General features: G+C 39.5%; 2 protein-coding genes across 1 annotated transcript in view; one reads left to right on the top strand and one right to left on the bottom strand.

Moving 5' to 3' along the window:
• Positions 1–25,083, bottom strand: part of LOC139961011 (uncharacterized) — a 426,752-nt gene that overhangs the window by 345,663 nt on the left and 56,006 nt on the right.
• The window catches only part of LOC139961301 (gamma-adducin-like), a 42,186-nt gene that overhangs the window by 6,901 nt on the left and 10,202 nt on the right, over positions 1–25,083 (top strand). Inside the window, exons 5-11 of the mRNA XM_071960426.1 lie at positions 604–684; positions 1,815–2,014; positions 2,366–2,594; positions 6,680–6,844; positions 7,693–8,109; positions 9,127–9,236; positions 10,078–10,170. Of these exons, the coding sequence (XP_071816527.1) occupies positions 6,821–6,844; positions 7,693–8,001 (333 nt within the window). The 5' untranslated portion in view covers positions 604–684; positions 1,815–2,014; positions 2,366–2,594; positions 6,680–6,820 and the 3' untranslated portion in view covers positions 8,002–8,109; positions 9,127–9,236; positions 10,078–10,170. The remainder of the gene's footprint in view (positions 1–603; positions 685–1,814; positions 2,015–2,365; positions 2,595–6,679; positions 6,845–7,692; positions 8,110–9,126; positions 9,237–10,077; positions 10,171–25,083) is intronic.

Here is a 25,083-nt window from a genome sequence, read left to right as displayed (position 1 = left end):
ACCAACTTAAAATTGATCTCAAGGATTGGGCTTTTTGATAGGTCTATTTATATGTAGAGATATGCACTAGTTAATTGCAATTTCAGCCCTCCAAACTAGTGTAGGGATATGCACTAGTTAATTACAATTTCAGCCCTCCAAACTAGTGTAGGGATATGCACTAGTTAATTGCAATTTCAGCACTCCAAACTAGTATAGGGATATGCAATAGTTTATTTGCAATTTCAGCGCTCCAAACTAGTGTAGGGATATGCACTAGTTTATTTGCAATTTCAGCCCTCCAAACTAGTGTAGGGATATGCATTAATTTATTTGCAATGTGACCCTTCAAACTGGTGTAGGGATATGCACTAGTTTATTTGCAATTTCAGCCTTCAAAACTCCAGGAAGTTGCGGGTAAGGAACCTGAAAAAGTTTGTGGTCAGGACCATTGACAATGTAGTTTATACACGAAACCTAAGATTTATGTATATATCCAAAAAAAATTGTTATTTTTAATTAACTTTCCCTGCGTCAGTTTATCATCAAAAGCTCTATGAGGTAATAACATGTTTCATTTGTAACTTTTCTAAGATTTTGACTGATATGATGCTTTTTTTGTAGTTTGACGTGAAGTTAGGTGTTGCAGAAAATGTACGTTTGCAGTGTATGCAGAGGGCAGCTATGGAGACCAGGTACAATCAGGTAAGTTTGTTCCTCACTTTTTAAACATCTTAGGTCCAAGCATGTATTATATTATGTGATATGCCTGCTACTACTGTACTAGATCCAATAATTATTTCAGCATGTGACAGAAGATGTTACAAGTATTCATATTTGCTTGCATTTCATTTTTATGTTGTAGGTGATTTCTGTTGGTAGACAGCATAAGGCTAGATAGGTTGTACATATTCTGCAGTATTTGCCAGTACGCCCTCAGTTTTATCACAAGTTTTTGTAGTATAAGATGGCCGTGTCCATGTGTATGATAAAGGTAACTGTTGTGTTCATATTGTTGTTGGCGTTGGTACATAATAGTATTCCATGGCACTGGGTTTAGTTGGTCATATGCACACTTAGAGTTGTAATAAATAAGCTGTATTGATTCCCTTTAGCTATCATCTATTGACAAAGCAAATATTTTTTTAGATAGTTATGGATTTTGGACAAATTTAAGATTTTATATCTTATTTTTTTTTATCATATGTTGGTTATAGCCATGATTTTTAGAATAGAAGGTTAATTTTTGACATGAGAAGCATTGTGGGTTGCATGGCATAAGCATTTAAAAGAGCCTTCTACTCCTTAATATTAAAGAAGCCATTCACTCTTTAATATTTTCTGAGCATTAAAGGAGTGTTCCAACATTTAAAAGCTAGTTTATGATTTTATCAAGCATTGTTTATTACACATTTGTTTTCCTTTTCCTCCTATTTTTTGATGTAGAGCTTGCTAGTGGGGAACAAAATACCAGCGCTTAAAGAGAAAAACTGAGTTCTGCCTTCCCTTGCCATACTATATCTCCCCCCCCCCCCCTTGGATGTCGCAACCAGACTCCTCTAACCATCCAATCCTTTACATATAAACAATGTCCAATCAATTGCCAGGTAGTGTTTATAGAGTTATAGAACAACAGTGTTTGTTTCAATTATCTAGGAGACTTCTCTGCATATGCTGGTCTTCTCTACTGCTTTCAAATGCTAGCTAATGGCTAACTTGATCAATTGTCTTTCTTGATATAGTTTTGCCTTCTTTTGTGTAATCTAAATAATTAAGTCACTCACTGTTTTATTTAAAGGCAAAAATGAACTAAGGGATTTTTTTTGGATCAACAGATAACTTCTGGAGATGAGTGGAATAACCCCAATGTTGGATGCTTCTCGGCCAAAAGATGTTTTTCTCATCAACTTCAAAGCAGTTGCTACATATTGATAGATAGTGTTCAAAGTTAAAAGTCTGCGAAAGCAATAGTAATAATAAATCCAGACCAGGTACTTAATGCATTTAACATGTGCACACTTCGGCAGCCGCTGCTGTGAGTATCCACCTTTATAATTACTTTCATGATTCTTAGAGCAGGTTCCTTTTTTCTTTACTTGGATTTTGATCATTTTCTTTAACATCTTTAGCTTGACTTGTCACATTTCGATTTGTTTTGATTAATACCCAGTTGGCTTTATAAATTTGCTGACCACAAAAAAAAAAAAAAACTACCTTAAAAGCAATGATGTCATAGATTATGGAGGATTTTTAAATGTTCTTTGAATATTCAATATGTTTGCCTAGCATTACCCTTCCTGCAAGTTGTTGACCAAAGCAAATCTTTAAAAGCAAAGATGTCATAGAATATGGAGGATTTTGAATTTTTTGCTTTGAATCTTGACAGGTCTCAACTATGAAGTGTGGCCTTTTGTCGATGAGTCAAGAAGCCTTGATTTGTGGTGAGATCTCTACACTATGACTACACGGGGATCGTGGTCGAGGAGGAACAGGAGGATCAAATCATCAAAAACAAGATCCTATTCTTGCATAACCATGGTATCGTCTGCTGTGGTGGGTCCATAGAGGAGGCGTACTTCCTATCCCTCAACTGTGTAGCAGCATGCGAGATACAGGTAAAGAATTAGCTGGACTTGGTCCAACGTGGTCGGATTGCTTGTAAAACTTAGCAGTGTGAGGCCAAATGTTCTCTGGTTATATTACAGTTTGTTCATTCTCCTCCATTTCAGAATATTTTCGAGACCTGTGAAATTTACAGAGTTTTCCTTTTTTAAGCTGTTTTCTAAAGAGCCGGGAATGGGGTAAGGGGGTTGAGGGATGAAAATGGACAAGATTAGTCAACTCCAAACACAAAGTAAATGGTATGGATTGAGTTAATCTTTGTTATGACCCTCTCCTCTGAGAAAAGTTATCTGAAATTTTCAAACTGTTTCCAAACAATATAATCATTTTGGAATTTTTATTGTCTTGGGAATGATTGTATCTCCTAGCCTACACGGAACTTGATTTTGCCATTAGCGTAGTCTACTTCTGTATCAATATGTAGTCATTACACTCTTCTAACTCTCTCCACCTCTGAAGATTCTGCTTCTGTACAAACTTTTGTTTGCTTTTCTCCGAGTCAAACTAGGCTCTGAGTAACAGCAGAAAGTCACCTGCAATAGCAAAGCCTGCTCCATGAAATGAAAAGAACAGCGGTTGAAGAAGTATGTTTGACTGGAATAATTGCTAGTCTTGATGCGACTTGCCGACTCCAAATCGGATTTATGGATTTAGATTAAGGCATAGTAGGGAGATGTTTGCTTTCTAACATGTATGGGCACTAATAATGTTGACATTCATCGATAAAATTCCCATAATATTCTTTTTGATGTCTGACCCCAAGGGCAAGGTTACCCACCTGGGAGATGTGTTTCACTATTGACCTTGGAATCCAGGGTCTTTTGGCTACTGTAAATCCTTAGAAAAGCTACCAGTTGAAACTGTGGGAAAAATCTCACTTAGAGATCTTTTATGAAAGTCATAATTGAGTTTTCTATTTGTTTGTCTTGAAGGTTCAGCAAAACACTTTACTAGTGGGTTGGGATTACAAGTGGTGGGGGAAGTGGGGGGTGTTGATGGGCAGGAATGGGAGTACTTGGTCCTCTCTTCTCCCTGCAGCATCAAGAGCTGGTTGTCTGGGTTTTGTCAACCTACAATTTTATCAATCGGTGTGTGTGTGGTTTTTTTTGTCGAGTCTGGGTAACAAATAATGGTCGTTACAAAGCGGATTATCTGCTTTCTAATAAAGCCACCCTTACCTTACACAAATATATTCGATAAGTATTCAAAAAGTATTCAAAGATTTCCTCAGTATTCAGAAAATTTACCATATAACACACAGTACAAAATAAGTATTCCAATACTAATATGAATAACTATAAGCCTTCCTCAGAGCCAAAATATGTAAATGAGTGAAGTATTCGAATACCTGTTAGGTATTCAAATAGGTATTCAAATAGGTATTCGAATAGGTATTTGAGTAGATTTGGAATAGCTATTTGAATACTTAGCTCATTTACATATAAGTATTCGCTCGTTTAAATAATTTGGCTCTGACGAATACTTATAGTTACTCGAATACTTATTCGCTAGTATTCGAATACTTGTATGCTAATTAGTTATTTTATGAAGGCTTAACAGGTTTCTGAATACTTACTCAAATACTTATTGAATACTTGTATGCTAATCAGTTCCAAGTAAGGAGAGTTAGGAATTTGGCCAGCTTGTTGTCCTAGTTATTGATTAAAACTCTCCAAACAAATAATGAGAATAACCAGAATTCTGAAGTCTCCTTTTTTATGCAACAACTATAAAATTACAAAACAAAACAAAAATAAAATACAGCTTCTTCAATTTCATGTATCTTGTAGCATTCATGCACTTGTATGCAAACCGTTTGTTCATCTCTTGTGGCTGTGGCTCTGTCCACTGGTTTCTGCCACACATACTGTGAATGTACTCTGAACATAAAACAAATAGAAATAATTAATAATGATAGGGCACAAATATACATTGGCACAATAACCACCCACCAGAAACGGAAAATATAATATATAATATTCAGTGCATAATGGACGTCGCAACGCGAGGGAGAGATGGGTGGCTTTAGACCCCACTTTTTTTTGCAAGCAAGCATGTTTACACATGTCTTACAACATGTCACAAAGTTTATATATAACCTTACTAGCCCTCCCCCCTGTAATAATTATTAAAATGATAAAAAATTTGGCCATTGCATATAACCACATATGAAAAACAGAAATGTAATCACATTAAACCCTGCATGCCCAACACTCAAATGTTTTGCATTTTTATAACGCTATTTCAATGGTAAGTAAAATCTCTGTAGTACGGTAAGAGAAACGTCAGACTTGAACGTGAAGTTTGACTAGGTAAAACTAGGAAACTAATCCAAGTACTGAATGTCCAAATAATTACCAAACATAGGTATTGCCCCATGCACCCATAAGAATAAGCTTAACTGTAGTAACCTTATAAGTTTAGGCCTAAACAAGAAATATTCTACACATGTAGCCTTGTCTTATTTTAATTTGATTATTAATTTTATTAACTGCAAATATGCTGTTTATCGTTGCACAAGACAGGATAAAATTAGAAGTTGATCTTGGTTATTGTGCCACTGTCAGAAAGTTTCATATGATTACACATAGAAATGAAACAGAAAAAAGGTCAACATACCACTTATTTTGATGATTTTTCTAGAATACGGCCGCTTTCCTCTCCACTTTATCAAGCAGACTGCATTTTCAGTTGCATTTTCTTTGTCCATCACCGACTCTGTACTAACTTGTTGATCTTTCATCCAATAAATAACACATTTTTTAGGCTTGGTCTTCTTCGATGGGTCAACAATATTTTCCATATTCTTGGATAACTGCAGCAAGTTCTGAACATCCATTATTGGATATTTAGGCCTAGGCCTATCGCTGTGGGATAAAATTTATTTTCTTCCAAGTTTCAGTCTAATGTTAATAAAGTTCAGTCGGGCTGCAAGGACTGGAATAAATTTAGTCCGACTCAAAAACTGAAACATTTATTTCTGCGAACTCAAATTCAATCTGCTAATAAAAGTTGAATAAAATTCAAGAGGAATAAATATCTGTTCAAAAGGGAGTATTAAGCACAGAATACTAAAACAGTAAGTCTATGAATATGATCGATGAGATTTTGGAAAGGCTTCAGTTTTCAATCCTCCGCGGTATATTCAAATACTGCCGTGCCTGTGCACTTCACCTTGGCCAGAAAGCGTATTATAAATACTAATGTGATGACACTAACATCATGAAAGGAAAGCTGGGATGCTCCTGAGGGTCTTTGTAAGTTTGATGAGCTCAGCTTGTGCCCGCAGGCGTCCACAGGATTCTGTATCAAATCGTTTGGAGAAGAGGCTTATAAACACAAACATCCGTTTTCCTGATAGTGTTACAATGCTTCTATTGTACCTCATACATATTGTACATAATGCTTTTGCCTGTTTGCTATCAAGGTGCTTTGCAGAATCCAGGCATTGGTTATATCCACCATAGAGAAGTTGACATCTTTTTGTTCATTAAAGAGCAAATAATCAAATAGCCAAGTTTGGTCCAGTTTTGTTGACAGACAAAAAAATTTTGTTGGATAGGAACAAATGAAGTATTATTGCCCAGACAGACAGTTGGCTCAAATATTTGCCTGCTCAAGGAGAAGTGCATTTCTGTGTTTGTTCTGTAATGGCAGTATTTAGCTCTTTTGTCCCTTGACAGAGAGATGGAAGACAAAATGCTTCAATTGAGAAGGATTCAAAGGTTTCATCAAAAGGACGAAATTTCAAACCAGATTTAAGCTAAAAACGACTCTTTAGTGAGTCTTGTATTTTTGAAGCATAAATGCCAAACGGATGGTTTCTTTGGCAAATCATGTACGATTTTGTCGTCCTCTTATATGAAATTGTTGAGTTTCATTCTTCGGATGGCATATACAAGATGACAAATATAAGAATCTCCTTAGTAGTGTTAGGACCAGCAGAGCAAAGTCGGCAACGAGAAACGACAAAGGAGGAATAAGAGAGATTAAAAGAGTCGCTCGTAAGACTTGTGTTCGATAATGTAGCAACAAACTGCATTCAAACGCTTTACCGTATGCTAATTATTCGTGACAGATACATGCCGTAGGCCTGGATAATGTCATCCACCTACCGGATGAAGTCAGAGACAAGGTCGGCGAAGCGACTGCCAAGGACGCAGGTGGGGTCAGTGAGACAGGACACAAACTGAAGGTCGGTAAACTGGAGTTTGAAGCCATGATGAGACATTTGGACAATATGGTAAGATTTCAAAATGCAAAAATTCCAACTCACTTGGCCTGCAACGTCTGTGCAGCAGACCAACTAGCCTTATTTGCATTTAAAGATCTGGGCAAACATAGCAAGCATTTACTATGCTAATTGCCAACCGATGGCGTCGCTAGTTAACGTATGAGGTTTTTGATCATATGTGTACCAAGCTAATACGCTTTATTAAGTGAGATAATTCAGTGAGAAGTGAGTTGTAGGAAGTCAGTGTGGATAAGCAGGTAGCTTCGTTCAGTCAAAGTAAACAGCTGTGACGTATCAGGATGGTTGGATACACCATTCGATTTGATTTGTGTCTTACTTGAAACTCTAATTGTTACAGCTTGATACTCTCTTAGATTCACTATATATATATATATATATATATATATATATATATATATATATATATATATATATATATATATATATATAGTATTGGCAAGCTCTTGACTTAATAATCAGAATGGTTTCATACGCTATTGAACATAATCGATACTTTATCGGTTTGGGGAACTTCATGAAGCTCCCCCATGTGATCTGTTGCACACCCCACCCATTTTGAAAATATTTTCAAGATCACCTGCATCCAAAATTGTGCAATATTTCATGGAAATGGCATAGAAATGGAATGTTCCAATTAGTTTGTCCTGAATGCACCAAAGACAGCGAATGTGTGAGATTTTCAAAGAGATACTTGTGGAAGACTTGATATGTAATCATTTCATAAGTAAAACAGCAAAGATGGAGGAATGTTGTGCTGCTGATGTTAGATGTAAGAGTGACTTAGATCTGCAACCAGCACAAAAATTTGATCACAGGAACTTTTTAATTTGTTACAGGGTTACATAACAGGCAACGTGTACGGCCAGCCGTTTGTGAGACACGAACTGAAGCCCAAGAGCGACGTCGCCTACCCAGCCGCCTCCACCAACTTCATCTACATCTACGACAACGAATTTGAGAAGAGCAGATACGAGTCACCGATCAAGATGTTGAACAGGAGGCAGGCAGAGGAGAAGACGAAATGGCTGAACACGCCAAACACATACTCCAAGGTGAAGGTAGCCCAAGAGTACGCCAACTGGGGAGAGGAAGGGGAAGACGAGGGCTACAAGACAAAGATACACCTGAGTAGTAGTGACATGTAATTGGTGGTAGGCACATCATCTGTTTGACAGAATCACCCGACACAATCCTTAATTTTGGGCAATTTGGGGACTTTGACAATTCAAGACATCAAAGAGGCACTTGCCAAGGTGATGAAAATGTTTTGATTTTAGCACTTTCCAGAAACAAAAAAATATAAATCTAAAATGTCCTACAGATGGAATTATCAGAAGTTAGTCATCCTTTGTTTGTTTGCTATTTATTTAGCAAATTTTTGATCTTTTCAGAGGGAGAACAAGGATAGAAGGGTTGTTGGGGGGAGGGGGAAGCGGGATTGTCACCATTCTGGACAATGTGATCCGGGGCGGTGATTTGTTTCAAATATTGATGGGGTACATTTGCTTGGGTGCAGGTGCGTAGCAACTTTCATCCCCCAAATTGATCTCTCGCGCTTTGTGATATTTTGTATATTACTAACTAAACGGAGCGCCACCATCGGTTGGCAAGCAGCGTACAAGAAAATTTCTGGTTTTGATAGCCCCCAGATCACCGAAAATGGCACTTCTCAGGCTTGAAAATGACCAACCAGATGTACACTTTTGCCTGAGAACCAAGTTTTTTCCAAATAGTTTTTTTTTTCATCCATTACCTATTTTAAGATTGACACCAGTCACACATCATGTTGGAACTCATTGCATCTCCTGTGGATCATTGCTTTTGTAGGTAATACTACGTAACGGCCCAAAATACCCGTCAGCCCCACTTTTCAAGGTTTTAAAGCCCATTATTTGTTCAGAATTTGAATAAAAAATTCACTTTAAACATGCCCATAATGTTGCACAAAATATCATCTATGGACAACCAATATATAGAAAAAAACCTTCAACCCCTAACAGACCTGTCAAAATTGCACGAGTAGAGGGAAGTATGATGAAGAATGTTGGTCAGGGAAGTTTCGAAAATTCAGACACAGTTAATGATATTAAAACCTCTTATAACAGCTACTATAAAACTTCCATATCATAAAAAAAAATACAAAAAAAAAATTGAGGGGGGGAGCGGTCTCCCCCTTCGCCCCCTGGCTACGCTCCTGCAGTTAGAAATCTTGTAGGAAACAGGCCAAATGGAAACCCAGTAACTCTTCTCTCTGGTTACATTTTTCACAGTGGGTAGGTGACAAGGACCCCAAGAGTGGTGATGCAGTCGCTATCACCGATCCACAACAGTTTGCAAGACAGGGACAAGGTCATAAGGAGTACAAGAAGAAGGCTAAACTGTACGTTGATGACGTTATACACTGTTATTTCTAATTGATTGTTTTATTTTTGTTATTTGTCACCACTTTCTCCTTCCTCTGACTTCTTTCCCATTTTTTCGCCTTTCCCCTAATTCGGTCTTCGGAGGAGTGAATGATGTATCTGGTATGTTATAGAAAAAGTGGTAAAAAAAAAGATAATGTAAAAGTGTATCAGTGGGTGTTGCCCTGGATTCGTTGAAGCGGACTCCGCACGTAGGTAGGGTTCTCCCCTTGGAGGGAGCGGACTCCCCATTTAGGGAGCCATTTCCACATGTAGGGAGGGTTCACCCAAGAAAGTTTTTTAAGATGTGGTATTTACTACTTTTGTATTTTTATGGTAGGTTGAAGCGGGTGGGTGTATATTTCCTCACGCCCCCGACCCCCTTCCCACCCAGGATCATTTTACACACAGCAGACCCTTAGCCAGCCTCAAAAATTTGCTGTGAGAACTTTAAACATTCTTAAATCTCTCCTCCTTAGTATCACTATTCAATGTCCTCTTAGTGTTATGTTATGTGTCTTCTTAGTGCTATGTTATGTGTTCTGTCATTCTGACATCTTTGATAGATGTCCCAAAGAGTGTCTGCCGGTGAAGTTTCCGTAACCATATTACCCAGAAATGAAAATTTGATGAGGTCACACCTGCATCCAACAGAACGAGGCATTTAGCACTCATGCCACATGCTCCTTGCAGCTGGTGCCAGGACCGCGGTGGCAAAAGGCATGAATTTTTAATGCCTCATCCTTAATGGCAGAGAGACTATGAATAGAAGTGTTATAATGTTACCAACGAGGATGTTGTCTACTCTTTGAATTTCAGATTAGGCAAGAGCGTTTTGGGGATAAGACACACCCTGGACCCATCTCTGAAGTTCTGGCAGGTATAACTTATGGAGATGCTTGCAGAACACAGGTGCGTTGGAATTTTCCTTGTCTCTGGCCCCCCTACCTTCCATTCTTCTCCCCACCCCCCACCCCCTCTGCATTTATCTATTAAGTCCACATTCTTAAAGGATATCTCTTGTTTTAGATTATGAAGAGCAGAGCCACCCTCCTATTTCTGTTTATAGATTGTTTATGATTTGCATACTAGTATAAAGTATACCGACTAAGTTCAGTAGTATGTCAGCTGATAAGGCTTTTTGTTTCATGGACAAGACCGTAATAAGTTGGTGTAGGGTTACATAGCAGTTGTACGGGTATGCTACTGTAGACAAGGACAGAATAAAGCGCCCTCGCTACCTGTTGTGTTCTAACGCGTCTCATACCAGTACAACAGTGTCCTGTTTCATTGAAGCTTTTACACTGGTTCGAGAGTAAACCACTTGTATCAGCCCGATGACCCTCTAATAATATTGTAAACATTGATCAAGATCTAATAATATGGTAAAGTTTGATCAAGGTACCAGTTTACTTAAGAATAGAAAGTCTTTTTTTTCTGTCTGTAGTTAGGTAATAGCTTGGCTGGCCTATCCCCCAATCCCAACACTTATTTTTATGTTATTTGATTAAGCATTATCTTGACCGCACCTACCAATGGGCTGCCAAAGACTTAAGTATCCTTGCTTAGAAAAATTGTAAAAATCTTCATCATTAATCCAAAACAAGCACTAAGTAATAGAAAGAGAGAAAATAAAAGGAAGGGGGGGGGCAATTTTGTTTTATCAATGTGCCTGGTGTGACAGTCGTTAGGATACGATTCATGTGTACTTATTAAAGTGCGGTGAAAATGACGGATGGTCTCCACATTCCTGCCGTTAGGTTCTATGTAAGTAATATCAGTGAATGTACCACAAGAAAGTACATGAGCTACAGGGAAAAGTTGAGATATTAGCCCTCCTCCCACCACCCCTGCACTCCACCCAGTAAAATGTGTGGGTAAATTGACACTGAAGCTAGTAATTGGACATGCCACTGGAGTTGCACTTCATGTTAAAATCAATAGGTTGAACAAACTTCCATTGATAAGATCGAATTAATTGATCAATCTCAACTTACTGAAGCCAGCTTACTCGGAAACAAATATCTTTCAGTTATGGCTTGTTTTGATATTCTTCATTAATGATTACACAAAGTGATTGGTTTTAAGTGTAGAAATCATGTCACCTTTTATGTGAGTCATAAATCAATGCTTTGCTTTACTTTTGTTGGTGAACTCGGTTTGATCAGTGCTGTTCTACCCAACCTCTACCCCCACCTATCCCCACCCCCCAAATTGCAGTTGTTTTCGGATCGGTTTGACTAGACTCACATGTTTGAAAGACTTGCCTGCAGCTTTTGTTTACTTTTCAATTGAGTGTTTTGTTTTGAATTTATTTTTGAAGTGATATTGGTTTCGTAAGCTTCACTTTCACCCTTTTTTGCATGAAAAAATGTTTTTATGGTAATGTGTGTATCTTTGCTGAACATCAGAAAGAAAAAAAATACAAGAAGATAATTTCATAATGAAACTATAGTTTAGTTTAGAGAATTAATACCCAGGAGATTCTCAAAGAATATTATTTTAGATTTGCCAGATTTTCTGAAAACATCGGTGCTGATCCTGCCAGACTCTATGTTTATTGTTCAGTTAAAGTAGCATTCAGCTTGAAAAATCTCAATAAAACACCAAACCATGTATTCCATATCAAATACGAACATAATCGATGTGCAAATGATAGAAATTACACAAAGAGGAAGTTTTAACCTCCGACTATGTCCATATTAGCTGTTAGCGTTAGTCTTTACCATGTTTTTACTGTTTCTAGTTTTAGTGTTTGACTAACAAACAGTTTAAAAAAAAAAAAATGGGGAAAAAAGTGCTCCTTTAATCTAAATTGCCTGCATGGAATATAGCTCCACTTTTAGTCAAATTACAGTAGTGCATGTCACCTTTAAACCCTGTCATTCTTCAATCTCCTTAAACTAGATCCCCCAAAATTGCTTGACTTTCTCTCCAAACTACGATGTTGCCTCGACCAAAAAGAGGGGAGAAAGGAGAAACTGTTTTCTTTCTTAATTCAGCCATCTTTTTGGGCATTTGCTACAATGATGTGATTTTGCTGTGACGTTGTCACAACTTGTCACAACGTGTCACAAGTCTGTATTTACTCTATCGTTGTTGTTGATGTTGTTGCAAGTTTTGGTTTCCTTCCCCACTCGGTCGACCAGGATGCGTCACTGTCGGATTCTCGTGACGGTATGTAACCAGGCCAACAGGAATAGGAAATAAATTTAATAACAAAACAAGAACAATAGCGCATCTTGGGAATAAAAGCAACCGAAATATCATCATTTTGTCACGGTGGATTTATATTGCAGACTTGAGGTTTCTGTATTATCTATGAGGACATTATTAGAACAAACATCAGTAGCAACTGAAGTTCTCTCTCACCCTGTTTACTTCATCCATTTTCATTTTTCTTGGTGGTGAAGGGTGATGGGTGTGGGGAAGTGGGGGGTTAAATGCCACCCTGAATATTTAAAATATGCAAAATTCTTAAAACCACAGAAAGATCAAATGTAAGAGAGGATCAAGATGTCTTACTTGACTTTTCATATAGCAGAAGGGACAGAGGTGATCAGGCTAATTAGCCATGTGAAGTTGCACCTCTTTGGGCGTGGGTCGGAGGGGGAGAAATACACCAAGGGTTTCGTACAGAAATATTGCATAATATTGCCTTCACCTGGTGGTAATTAGAATTGAATGAAAAGTGTAGTACGTTAAATGCTACTTCACAAAATTGATTGATCTTTTAGCTTTCAATGCAGTCTTCGTCTCTGAAATGCTCTCTCAACCGATTCTCCATTCAGTGATAAATGGACATCTGGATTCAACTTTAAGTCTCTGCTTGTTTGTTTGTTTCTGTCCTCTCTAAATATGAAAGTCTCAATATCTGTCCCATCCATGTTTTGCCATGCCAAGCATCATATATTTACAGACTAATTGCACCCATTTCGACAGTGCTGAAGTAAAACTCTTTAAAGTGTTTTTAGGGAACTATCTAGTAGCTACTTGACCCGACTGTCAACTTATTTTCTATGGTATCAATTTTTCTTTAAATCCATTCGGATATGGGTATTTTGAGTTTTTCATACGACGTAAACACAAACAAAAATGTTGGTCATGAATAGCACACAGCTCCTCTGTTTTTACTTACATTTCAAAACTGAGTAAATTGGTTGGTTTTATAACTTGCCTCGTAGTTGTGTTCTGATGAATATCCTTCATTGCTTGTACTTACTTTCATGTGATATTTAGCTATAAAGCCCCATTATGCCTTCCATTATAAACACAAACAAACTGTTCCCTAACCCTAGTTTGGTACCATTGTGTAGTTAATAAGCAGACAATCTTGTAGGTGCATTGTTTGCCAAATATTTTGGCTGAATCTCAGAGAACGAGCGAGAATAGAAACCTCCAAAACATTATTATTCAGACCGTCCAGATGGAATGCATAGTGAGATTTAACATCAAAGGACAAGATGTACAGTGACCTTTGAGTTAATGTTATATATTCTTTGATGGTATGATATTCCTTTTATTACCCTTATATTTCTTACATCATGGTGAAGCGTGTAAAACCTACCTTTATAATCCCCACCGGTTTCATACACAGTGTATCAAAGACTGGAACAGTATGAACTATCTTTTTAACTGTTTCCATTCATTTAGAAGATAGTGTGCTTAACAGGTCCCATTGGCTCCAGTAAGCTTTTGCCGCCCTATCTAACCCACTAATCTGCTCCCATGCAGGGAGGACGAGAACCACTCTCCTTCCAATTCAACACTGGCCCAATATTACTATCCTTTAGTTGGTACCCCCTGAGCTGCTCCTTGGTACAGCTCTCAACCTAATTAGAGTCCGCCGTAACTATGTTACAAAACCCTGGGGTCTCTTTCGGAGGGTTGGCAGGCAATGCTCCGGAATGCACCATGGGGGGATCACTTCTCGACAAAGCGTCTGCATTGGCATGCACTCTGCCAGGCCTAGTTTCTATCTGAAAATCATATGTGCCCAGCACTTCCAGCCACCTAGCTACCTGACCCTCGGGGGATTTAAAGTTATACAACCAACGGAGGGAGCCATGATCCGTGCGTAACAAAAATTTCCTGCCATAAAGGTAGTGGCGGAAATTCTTAATAAAAGTTACAACAGCAAGAAGCTCTCTACGTGTTATGGAATACTTCTTTTCACTACTGCTTAGCGTAAGACTGGCATAGGCCGCAGGATGTTCTTCACCCCGAATGGTCTGAGACAACACAGCCCCTATTGCTGTATTGCTAGCATCAGTATCAAGGATAAACATCTGACTAAAATTTGGGTAGGCTAATGCGGGAGCTGTCATCAGTTTAGATTTCAGAGTCTGAAATCGTTCTTCACACTCCTCAGACCACAGAAACCTTTGGCCTTTCTTTGTTAGTGCATGTAGGGGACTGGCAATTTCTGCAAAGTTCCTAATAAATTTCCTGTAATAGGAACACAGTCCCAGAAATCCCCTTAGTTGCTTCAGTACGTGTTGTGGGAGGGGGCCAATCTGTGATTGCTTCGATCTTACTGGGATCGGTACCCACCCCGTGATCAGAGACAATGTGACCTAAATACTTGACTTCCTTTTTGAGCAAGTCACACTTGGAAGGCTTAAGCTTCAACCCTGCCCCCTTAATGGGTCGAAAACTTCTCCTAGGCGTACTAAATGCTCCTCTATCGTGGTGGCATATATTATGATATCATCGATATATATAAGACATATTTGCCAATGTAACTCACGAAGTACCTGCTCCATTAATCTCTGAAAAGTGGCAGGGGCGTTGCACAATCCAAACGGTAACACATTAAACTCATAAAGACCACTACCCATTGAGAAGGCTGTCTTCTCCCTGTCTCTACGGTCCATTTCGACTTGCCAGTACCCACTTTTTAGATCAAGGGTAGAAAACCACTTAGCCCCTGACAATGCATCTAAGCTATCATCTATCCTAGGCAATGGAAAGGCATCTTTATTAGTAACGTCATTTTACCTACGATAGTCTATACAAAACCACAAAGAGCCATCTTTCTTTTTCACTAGTACCACTGGGGAGGACCACGCACTCTTAGAAGGAGAAATGACGCCTTGCGTCAACATCTCATTCACTTCGGCCTGTGCTTCTACCTGTTTATGAAAGGGGAGTCTCCTAGAGAGCTGTCGGATTGGGGTTGCATCACCCGTATCAATGCAATGCTTAACCAACCCAATCCTTCCTAAGGGGTCACCTTCGCAAGAGAACACACTACGGTCATCCTGCAAAAACTGCCTCAAACGAATACGCTCACAATCGGGTACACCCTCCCCACTTCGATGGAGCAAATCTTCCATCTCGGCCGGTAACCCACTGGTATAATTGTTCTCTACCTCATCTACCTCCACAACGTTGGCAATGGGGGAAACTATGCCTACATGGGTACCTTTGTACAATGTTACAGGATTCGAAGTACCATTTAATAGTCTAATAGGGACAGTCCTTCTAGAAGTATCAACTAAAGCAAGTCCAACCATAACATGGCGGCTTTCAGGCACTCCAGGTTTAGTTTCCAGTAGGCCTGGCCCATTCAGCTTCCCCGGGGGCACTCCATACATCAATTCTAACACCCCTGACACCATAATCTCGCTCTCTGCAGGGATAAAGACTGTCTCAACCAGTGCTACCCTAACTGGCTGATCCAGCGGAGTCTCACAAAGAGGAACAGCTAAGCGGGTCCTACCAACAAACAATAGGGGTTCACCTCCCAATGTATCAAACATTCATGTTCTCAAAAGTCAATTCCAAGTAAACCAGGGGCAGTGATACCGCCAACTAGGACTTGCACTGGAATCTTCAGGGTGTGAAATTTGAAGGTTAAGTTACATTTACCTTTTACTTGGAGTGGCCTACCATCAACATCGGCAAAACTGGCTCCCGTCTCAGTAAGTGGAGCCAAATTACCTGCAGAGCATAAATGCTCCCATGTCTGAACACTAATGATGGTAGTACCAGCGCCAGTATCTACTAAAAAAGCAATCTCGGTATTAGAGATACGTATATTTGCACATAAAGCTCCCCCTGACTTGACCTTCTCCCCATTTCCAAAACGTTGCAGGGCTTCAATTTGCTCAGTCGAGGGGCACCCCTCATCCCCGACTGACTCTAGTTTCCCGATCCCTGTCTACTTGGCTTAGAGGGACAGTACCGGCTAATGTGACCTAACTGCCCACACCTCCAACACTGCATGGGACCAGGCCCAGACCCAGTCAAAGGGGGTGGCGCTGGCGGACCTTGCTGAACAAATTGACTTAACCTAGCATTGTCCTCCAAACCTTTTCCCAATTGTACTTCCAGCCTATCCAATCTTTCAGTAATTCCGCCAACCATATCCGATGATGCCGAAACAGTATAGACAGAACGCCGGGGTTTCATCACTCCCTCTGCCTGGTCAATAGCCTCCACCTCAAGGGCAAGATGCAGAGTATTTTCTATTGTCTTGGGTCTACCCCTTCGAACAACAATCCTAGCCAAGGGTGTAGGAACCGGGGGGGGGAGGGGCGGAAGTATCATTCCGCCCCCCCCCCACTTCGCAAGTCAGAAAACCCCTTTTCATTTCCAAATGAGAAAAAAATCTCATTTGGAGCATCAAATTGCATCTAAGGCCAGGTGAAAATACAAAATTAAGTTTACAAAACGGAGTGGGTGTTGAAGTGTGCTATATTGCACCAAATTGCATCTGAGACCACCTGGAAATGCAAAAAATTCCAAAGGGGAGGGGGTGTCCCCCTCCCCTTAAACCCCTCCCCCAGGCCGGCCATCAATCTTCAGCCCCCCCCCACTCAAAAGTACCTTCCTACGCCACTGATCCTAGCATCCCTGTCACGTAAAGCACCAAAAAAAGACTCTAGAGCTAACTCGTCATGTGCTCGCATATCAAGGCCGGGATAAGCCTCTATCACTTCCCGACGGATTGAAGAGCACACCCCAGGTAAGGTCTCACCCTCTGCCCGTACTCTAGATCTTAATTTTGCCCTTCTAGCGCTAGTCAGGGCTGCTGGAGCAAAAAATCTAGAAAGTGCGTTTACAGTGGTCTCATAACTACCACGGTCTGTAGATGATAGTCCCATATATACCTCCTGGGCGTGCCCAGTTAACTTAGCTACCAGGATTTTTGATTTTTCTAATTCCGTCCACCCATTAATCTCCGCACAGACTGTAAAATGAGTCAGCTAATGATCCCACTTTCTTCTCCCATCATAACTATCTGGCATAATAATAGTTTACGGAACGAGTCACCTAAGGCATTTGAATTACGAACCCCTCTGCCTGGCGAAGTACCCCTATTATATAACCAATCCCTATCCCTGGTAAGATTAAATTGACGAACCTCAGCTTCTCTCTCCAGTGCCTCTATCTCGGCAATAAGCCTCTCCACAGAGTCCCCCTCGCTCTCTCGTCGTGCAGCCATCTCGCCTCCTTCCAGAAACCAGGCTTACTTAAAGGTAAAGAAACTTGGTATGATATTAAATTTTCAAAATAAAAATAACTCGCAAATACCATGGGGCTCCAAAGCCCTGCCAGCAAACTTGAAATAGGGAGGTGGGGTGACAAAAATAATCCCACTTCTGACACCAATTTCTGTAACGCCCTTGTACCCCGGCCGAGCGGTAGCGTGGGAAATCAGGCAGCTGGAGGCCACCTGATGTCAGGGCAGGGGAAGGGGGGAGGCGAAGACTTATGCTAGCAGGGCTTGAACCAATACACAAAAAAGAGAGAAGAATATATAGTTAAAGAGAACTGGGTCTCAAATCAACAATTTAATAGCTTAATTAACTTTAAACATACACTTAACAAAAATAAGGCAGTGACTTTCTGCCGTACACAAATATAAAAGCAAACAACGTTCCGGGCAGAGATTCAGTTTAAATAAATAACAAATACACTACATACCAGGGCGTGGGCAGCACGGCTCTTAAGAATCACGAGAGTGAATACCTGACACGTGGCGCCAACGGCAGACTAAACAAATACTGCCTAATGTGGTCCCGCCCCGATTAACTTCTGCAATACCTCCGGGGAGAGCCCTAATTTGACCCTACCTCCAGAGTCTATAACATGCAAAGAAGCCAACCAGGACGGGAAATTATTAGTTGTACAATACAAAAGGAATCGCGCCCGGTAGTCAGCCCTCACTCCCGGACCCGCTCTCTAAAATAAATGAACCTTGCCTTTAAAATAATACTATACTCTAATTGCCATGCTGCTCACCGCTGGTCTCCAGTTCTCTGCCCGAACTTCAACGAAATAAATTAAGTGTCCACAAAACAAAATACATAAGAAAAACAACGTCTTAATTAAACAAGGTAAAGAGAGCAAGTGAAAGTACAATAGATAAACGGTAAACAGAACAACTCGCGTAATAAAAGAGCGAATGCCTGGAATGCTGGTGATGGCAGACGACGGGGAGAGCGAAAGAGACCTGCATAATAAAACAAAAGTAAATGGAATGGTGAATGAATGGACAACAAATCGCAGGGTAAATTATTCAAACAAAACGGGAAAACATATTCTTAGTAGCCCTGGGCGCATTCTAAATACGGGGTACACGCAGGGCGTAACAATAGTACAGTATAGTACAGTATTCAAATGGTAGCCTTTACTGTAGAGTTGTTAACTCTATTGTTCACTCTGATAGTTGAGTATAATTAAGTTACATAATATATGCTGCAAGACACTTGGGGCGATATTTTATGAAGGAAGTACGTTCCTTTGTAGCTACTTGTTCTGTTTGCTATATGATCTAACTGTTAACAATGAATTATTTGACAACCTGTAGGCTTTATTTTCACACTCAAATGAGTACTTATTAATGATTACCCACATTGTTGATTATTATAGATGTGATTGAACACACAATATCACAACCTAATTAAAAGGCTTGTATTAGTATACATCTCTCTCCAGAGGCTCCAGTTCACTGTACTTTGATCAAGGGATGTCATTTTCTTATCATGTTTTCAGTTTTAGTACTTTTATCTTTTATGTTACTGTTTAATTATCATTCAATTATGGTGTGTATGTATGCTGTTGATAAATAAAAAGGATTCCAGCTTCCACGGAGTGGTAAAATAAATGGCTGTCCTTTGAGTTTCTTATAAAGCAAAGATTTATATCAGAGCTGTAACATTATGTAAATGTGGTTTTCTGTTTCTTAATCGATCTTGGTGTCCAATTGCACTACACATCCAACGAATGCAGATACCCCCTCCAACCATACCAAAGATAAGAATGGGGTTACACGGCCCTTGTAATAATAATAATGAGCAGTTATTTTTACAAAGCTTAACCAAACACAAATGTGGGAGAAGCCCGCGCACAGGCGTATGGATCACAACTTACACTACGGGTGGCTTCCAATTCAACATTTTATATAAAATTTAGAAACTCATTTCAGATGGGAAAACTGTAGACTGCTCTTGGATGATAAACCCACCTTACATAGAACCTCCTGATTGCCAAACCTCATTGCTTCAAATGCCATTGCCTGTATCCACTCGATCACAGCACCAGTGGTTCATCCTAGATGAAACCTAGCTGGCAGAGGGAGGGGGGGGGGGGCACCTAAGATACAGTTACAGCAACTGAAGTAGATATAACTTTTGATTCTATTAAAATTTAGCAAACCTCTCCTTTACCCAACCTCTACTTCAAGACATGCATAAGGAACAGATGCTCTAGAACTCTGCACAAAAAGGTAAGACTGTACTTTAAGAACAAAACCTCTACATGGATCAGAGAAACAGTGAATTTCATTTAATACCTTCATTTATATTGGGGAATGGGTTAAAAATTCAGACAGTTTATCTAAAAAATCTCAAATGTGACATTTTATCACAAAATTCAAGCAGTTTTTGCCAAAATTTGTATCTGAGAATGTTCATGCAGCTAGCTAAACAATTTTAGGTTGACATTTTTATGTCAAGATTCGCCCCAAGAGTCCGGCCCCCTCAAAAAGTGTAAATTATTATCTTTAGAATGTCTGTCCCATGGATACGCCAGACCTACACCCTCGCCCCCCCCCCCCCCGGGTTGATCATGACAGTACGCCTACTGTCCCGCCTAGGCCTAATGCCAGACCAACCCATTCGAGTAATGATATATTGGTCATTAAAACAACTTTTGTGACGAGATTCGCAGCGAACTCAATAAATTATCTTGACCATGCAACATGTTTAATGACCTTAGGCCTATGTTATGAGAACATTTGAATTGTTTCGTTGTAAATGTAATGATTTCAAATGGATATGCATCTAGCATGTCATTGCTAGTTTATTTTTTTTCAATTAATACGTTGATATATTATGCGGTGTTTGTCCCACATGGCTTGCCATAGACGCACACGGTCGTGGTCAAAGGTTAAGCAACGGAGCGCGAATTATGATCTGTATATAAAGCTCACGAAAGGTTACACGAGCAGTACGTGCAGTTCGCTTCCTGGCAGCCGTTGGCTAACAATTCATACGTAATTGTAATTTGTAGCCTATTCTGTATGGGGGGGGGGGGTAACTGCCAAAGAATGTGAATGGCAGATATATTCGCCAGCTCGAAGGTTGTGTATTAGTTTTATGGAGCAAGTTAGTACTTCACATTGTTTGAGTCAGCGAGCGTGAGAAATTACGCTAGCCTATCATATAATAGTATAGCTTAGGCCTAACGATAGGCTAGCTCACGTAGGCACTGGCGTCTATACTAGTTGGAATGCTAATCTAGGCCTAATATGATTATTCACTAGACAATTAACGTAAGTAAAGTAGGTCACTTTATATCTTCCGACAAAATACTAGACCTAGCTGGTTGGGCCTAATTACTTTCTGGTTAAGGCTAGTACAGTTAGGCTAGGCCTAACTTAATTAGCCTAGGCCTAAATGTCTTTAAATTCCTACCAGAGTAGCCTACCATAGCCTAGGCTATGCCATCTAGCACTTAACAATAACAGTAACACATCCACAAGAAACTAACTCGCAGCCGGACAAATTAGCTTAGGATGAAAGCTCTCTTTCCTTTTTTTTTTCCATCATGACAGGCAAGTCCGTTGGTTTCTTCTCCAACTTCCAAGAATAAAAACAATAGTTTCCTCCCTGAAATTATTTTTAGGGGTTGAAACCAATGTTTTTCAGGGGAGGAAAGAAAGACGGCTTGGCTGTGGAAAGAATTAATTTAGGTAGTGAAGCAACTGCATGTAGTAAATGTGTCTTGTGATTTAGGAGAGTTTGGTGAAAGAAAGGAACATATTTCAAGAGACACTTGTACCTGTAGTAATTGAAGAAACTGGTAAATAGGAAAACAAGGAGAGGAACCAAGGAGGGCATACCTATAGGCTAAATTTTCTATGTTATTTCATTCCCACAATGAATGCCATTACAAGCAAACGACCCATTACCACTATGAATTCCACGCATGTATATTACCCCATGTTCGCATACAATCCTATGCAAACAATCCGGCCTATTCACAAACACTTTTTTATCTTCCAATCACTGAACAGTTACACAAGGAAGATACCTGGTCACATTTTCTATTTTCATACTATCACAACTTTCTTAAGCTTACTCTACAAGAATATGCAGTCAGAGCCTACAGAACAACAGTCTCCTCCCTTGAAAATAGTATGTTAGTTTCCTTAACCGTGTTATTTTTCACCCTTAACTTTACCTTTCTCCCTTTAAATCTTTTCTTACAGTTATTCCACTTACAACATCTATTCTTTCCACATAGCCTAGCCAATATGCCTCCCATGAAAAACCTTAGTTAACTCCCCTGAAAATGTTAATGTAAGTTGTTCAACTTTTAAGTGGGAGGAAAATAACGTTGTTAGGGGAGGGAACAGATGGCCCCAGGCTAGGTGTGGTGTTATTGTATTATATTGTATTATATTGTTAATCTTAGCTGTAGGTGTTTTTGACCTTTACGGCCTTCCATGCATTATTCTGCCTTATACGTGTTATATACTTGGGTTCGTTTTGCTGGTTGTGTTTTGTTGTTTAAAACCTCATTAAAGGTGTAATCAAATGAATCAGTCGTCGTCATTATTACTACAATTTAAACAACAATAATGGAGAGAATTCTCAGACCAGAGAGACTAGAGACTGACCCAAATTCGAACAGTGCTTCGAAGGAGTGGGCTCACTGGATCAAAACATTCGAAAATTTCGTGCAAGTACTACCAACGCCTAGTACGGGTGAGATTGATAAACTTAGTATACTGACTAATTTCGTATCACCACGAATATACGAAACTATCTCAGAGTGCACTACCTACGGAGCTGCACTAAAGATCTTGAAGGAACTTTATTTGAAACCAACAAGTGAAATATTTGCTAGACATAGGCTTGCTACGCGTAAACAAAATGCAGGGGAATCACTCGACGAGTATCTTCAGACACTTAAAGCATTAGCTAAAGAATGTGATTTTAAAGCGGTAACGGCAGAACAAAACCGAAATGAATATATTCGGGACTCGTTCATTAGTGGGTTGTACTCGCAAATTATTAGACAGCGGTTACTAGAAAATAAGAAATTAGATTTGCAGACAATGTTCGACCAAGCTAGGTCACTTGAGGCGGCTCAAAAGAATTCAGAATCTTACAGCTGTGGTTCAACAATAGGTGCAGAAAACTCATCTGTAAGTGCAGCTGCCCGCGTAAGCAAGCAATCACAAGAATCACTTCGGGGAGCTAGTTTCGGCGCTCCTGGCAAGTGTTATTTCTGTGGCTACAAAAGACATCCTCGTTCAGAATGCCCTGCACGAGATGAGGACTGTAACAATTGTGGCAAAAAGGGTCATTTTTGGAAAATGTGCCGGTCATCGCAAAATGCTAACTCCCAAAGGGCCTCTACAGCTTCAGCTTTGTTTGACAGACCAACAATTGCGTCAGCTGGGACATCCCTGACTAGATCAATGATAGAAATTAAGGTTAACGGTAAAATCGCTAACTGTCTAGTTGATAGTAGAGATTTTTTAAGTTCCACAGGAGATCCTCCTCTGGGGTCTCTGTCCCTTCCTGGCTTTGCTCGCCAGGTCCTGTGCTTGTTAAACGTCATGTTCGTGCTAATAAAACGGATCCACTAGTCGATGAGGCTGAGCTCATTCAGGCTAACCCCCAGTATGCTCATGTCCGTTTTCAGGACGGCAGAGAATCGACAGTCTCACTCCGTCATCTAGCCCCTGTTGGTGTGGTAGAGAATAATGACCTCAGGGGGGGGCCTAAGGGCGGAAATGGAACTGAACTTTTAGTTGATAGTAGGGATTTGACTGAGGAAGCCCCAAGTGTTGATAAAAAAAGCTCTATCCCAGTGGGTTGTGAAGCTGAAGATAGTTTGGCTGTAAAAGAGACTTTAAGCATAAGGCGTTCAGCGAGGAAGGGTAAACCTCCTGATCGTTTGGACCTTTAACATACTTCTATGTCGAACGTTGTCAAGTGTTTTTCTGGTTTCTCTTTTAGATGGGGAGAATGTGGTGTTATTGTATTATATTGTATTATATTGTATTATATTGTTAATCTTAGCTGTAGGTGTTTTTGACCTTTACGGCCTTCCATGCATTATTCTGCCTTATACGTGTTATATACTTGGGTTCGTTTTGCTGGTTGTGTTTTGTTGTTTAAAACCTCATTAAAGGTGTAATCAAATGAATCAGTCGTCGTCATTATTACTACACTAGGCCTACCACCAAATGAAAATGGGAAACCTAGGCTAGCCTACCAAAGCGAAGGCTAGATAGAGATGAGGACTAACTAGCCTATCCTAGGCTTCTTATACAAGCAACAGTACTTTGTAAAATGAAATTCTCAAGCAATTAGGCCTAGCTCTGTGGTCTAATTGATGTTAGTGATGGTTCAAGTATGGAGAAAACTCTCCATGAAAGCTGATGTTACCTAGCATAGGCAACTAAATTGATATACATGTATTAATTTGATCAACTAGCATAATTTTGACCTGAAGCTAGGCTTAACAGTATTGGTCCAACTCTTGGCATATCTTTATCAGATCATAGCCTTCTTTGATGCCTAAGGCATGATTTTATGGTCTGCAGAACTGTTTCACTGAAACTTTGATTATTATTAAACCGAATTCAAACTTTGCTAAGTCGACCTCTCATTGTTGAGTAATTGTCTTTGATTTGATTTTCAATTTGAAAACATTGATTGAAAGCTGTGAGGAACACAACTCATGGTAAACACATATTAAGAGTATTGAGAGATAAGTACAATATATAGTATCTCTGTCCTTGTTGATATAGAATATTATTACACAGGTGCTAGAAGTCATGGAAGCACATGATGGTTTACCATGAATATACTAATATGTTGTTGGTACTTGTGTGTTGGCTGAAAAGCCAGTTTTCATCTTTGCTAAGTGTACTTGTTGTAGCTTAAGTGTCGGTCCTTATTTCACTTGTCAAGTTTCTCGTTTCAAGAATGATGTTTATTTCAGACATTTTTCAATTTTCCAGTTCCTCATGAATGTGCTTGCTAAGTTTGTTTAAACTAGTACATGCTCTCCAAATTGTTTGACTGATGAAATGTTCTCAAATTGTGTTGAATTCATTCCTTTCAATCAGCTTGACCATTATAGTGAACAATATACATCAAAGGAAGTTTTGGCATTTTACGAAGTACTCCATAGGTTTGATAGCAATGTCTAGTAAGGTTCATTAAAGAGTCATATTGCAAGTATTAAAAATAAACAGGCACTTAGTAACAAATAGAGGTACAGTTTATTCATGTTTGTAAACATTCATCAAAAAGGTATCTGCATATGCAAACAGAAAGATGATCTTAT

This window comes from Apostichopus japonicus, chromosome 20 (genome assembly GCF_037975245.1).
Source record: "Apostichopus japonicus isolate 1M-3 chromosome 20, ASM3797524v1, whole genome shotgun sequence".
Taxonomy (NCBI): domain Eukaryota; kingdom Metazoa; phylum Echinodermata; class Holothuroidea; order Aspidochirotida; family Stichopodidae; genus Apostichopus; species Apostichopus japonicus.
The sequence above is the reverse complement of the archived record's forward strand: the minus strand, read 5'-3'. Positions and strand labels throughout refer to the sequence as shown.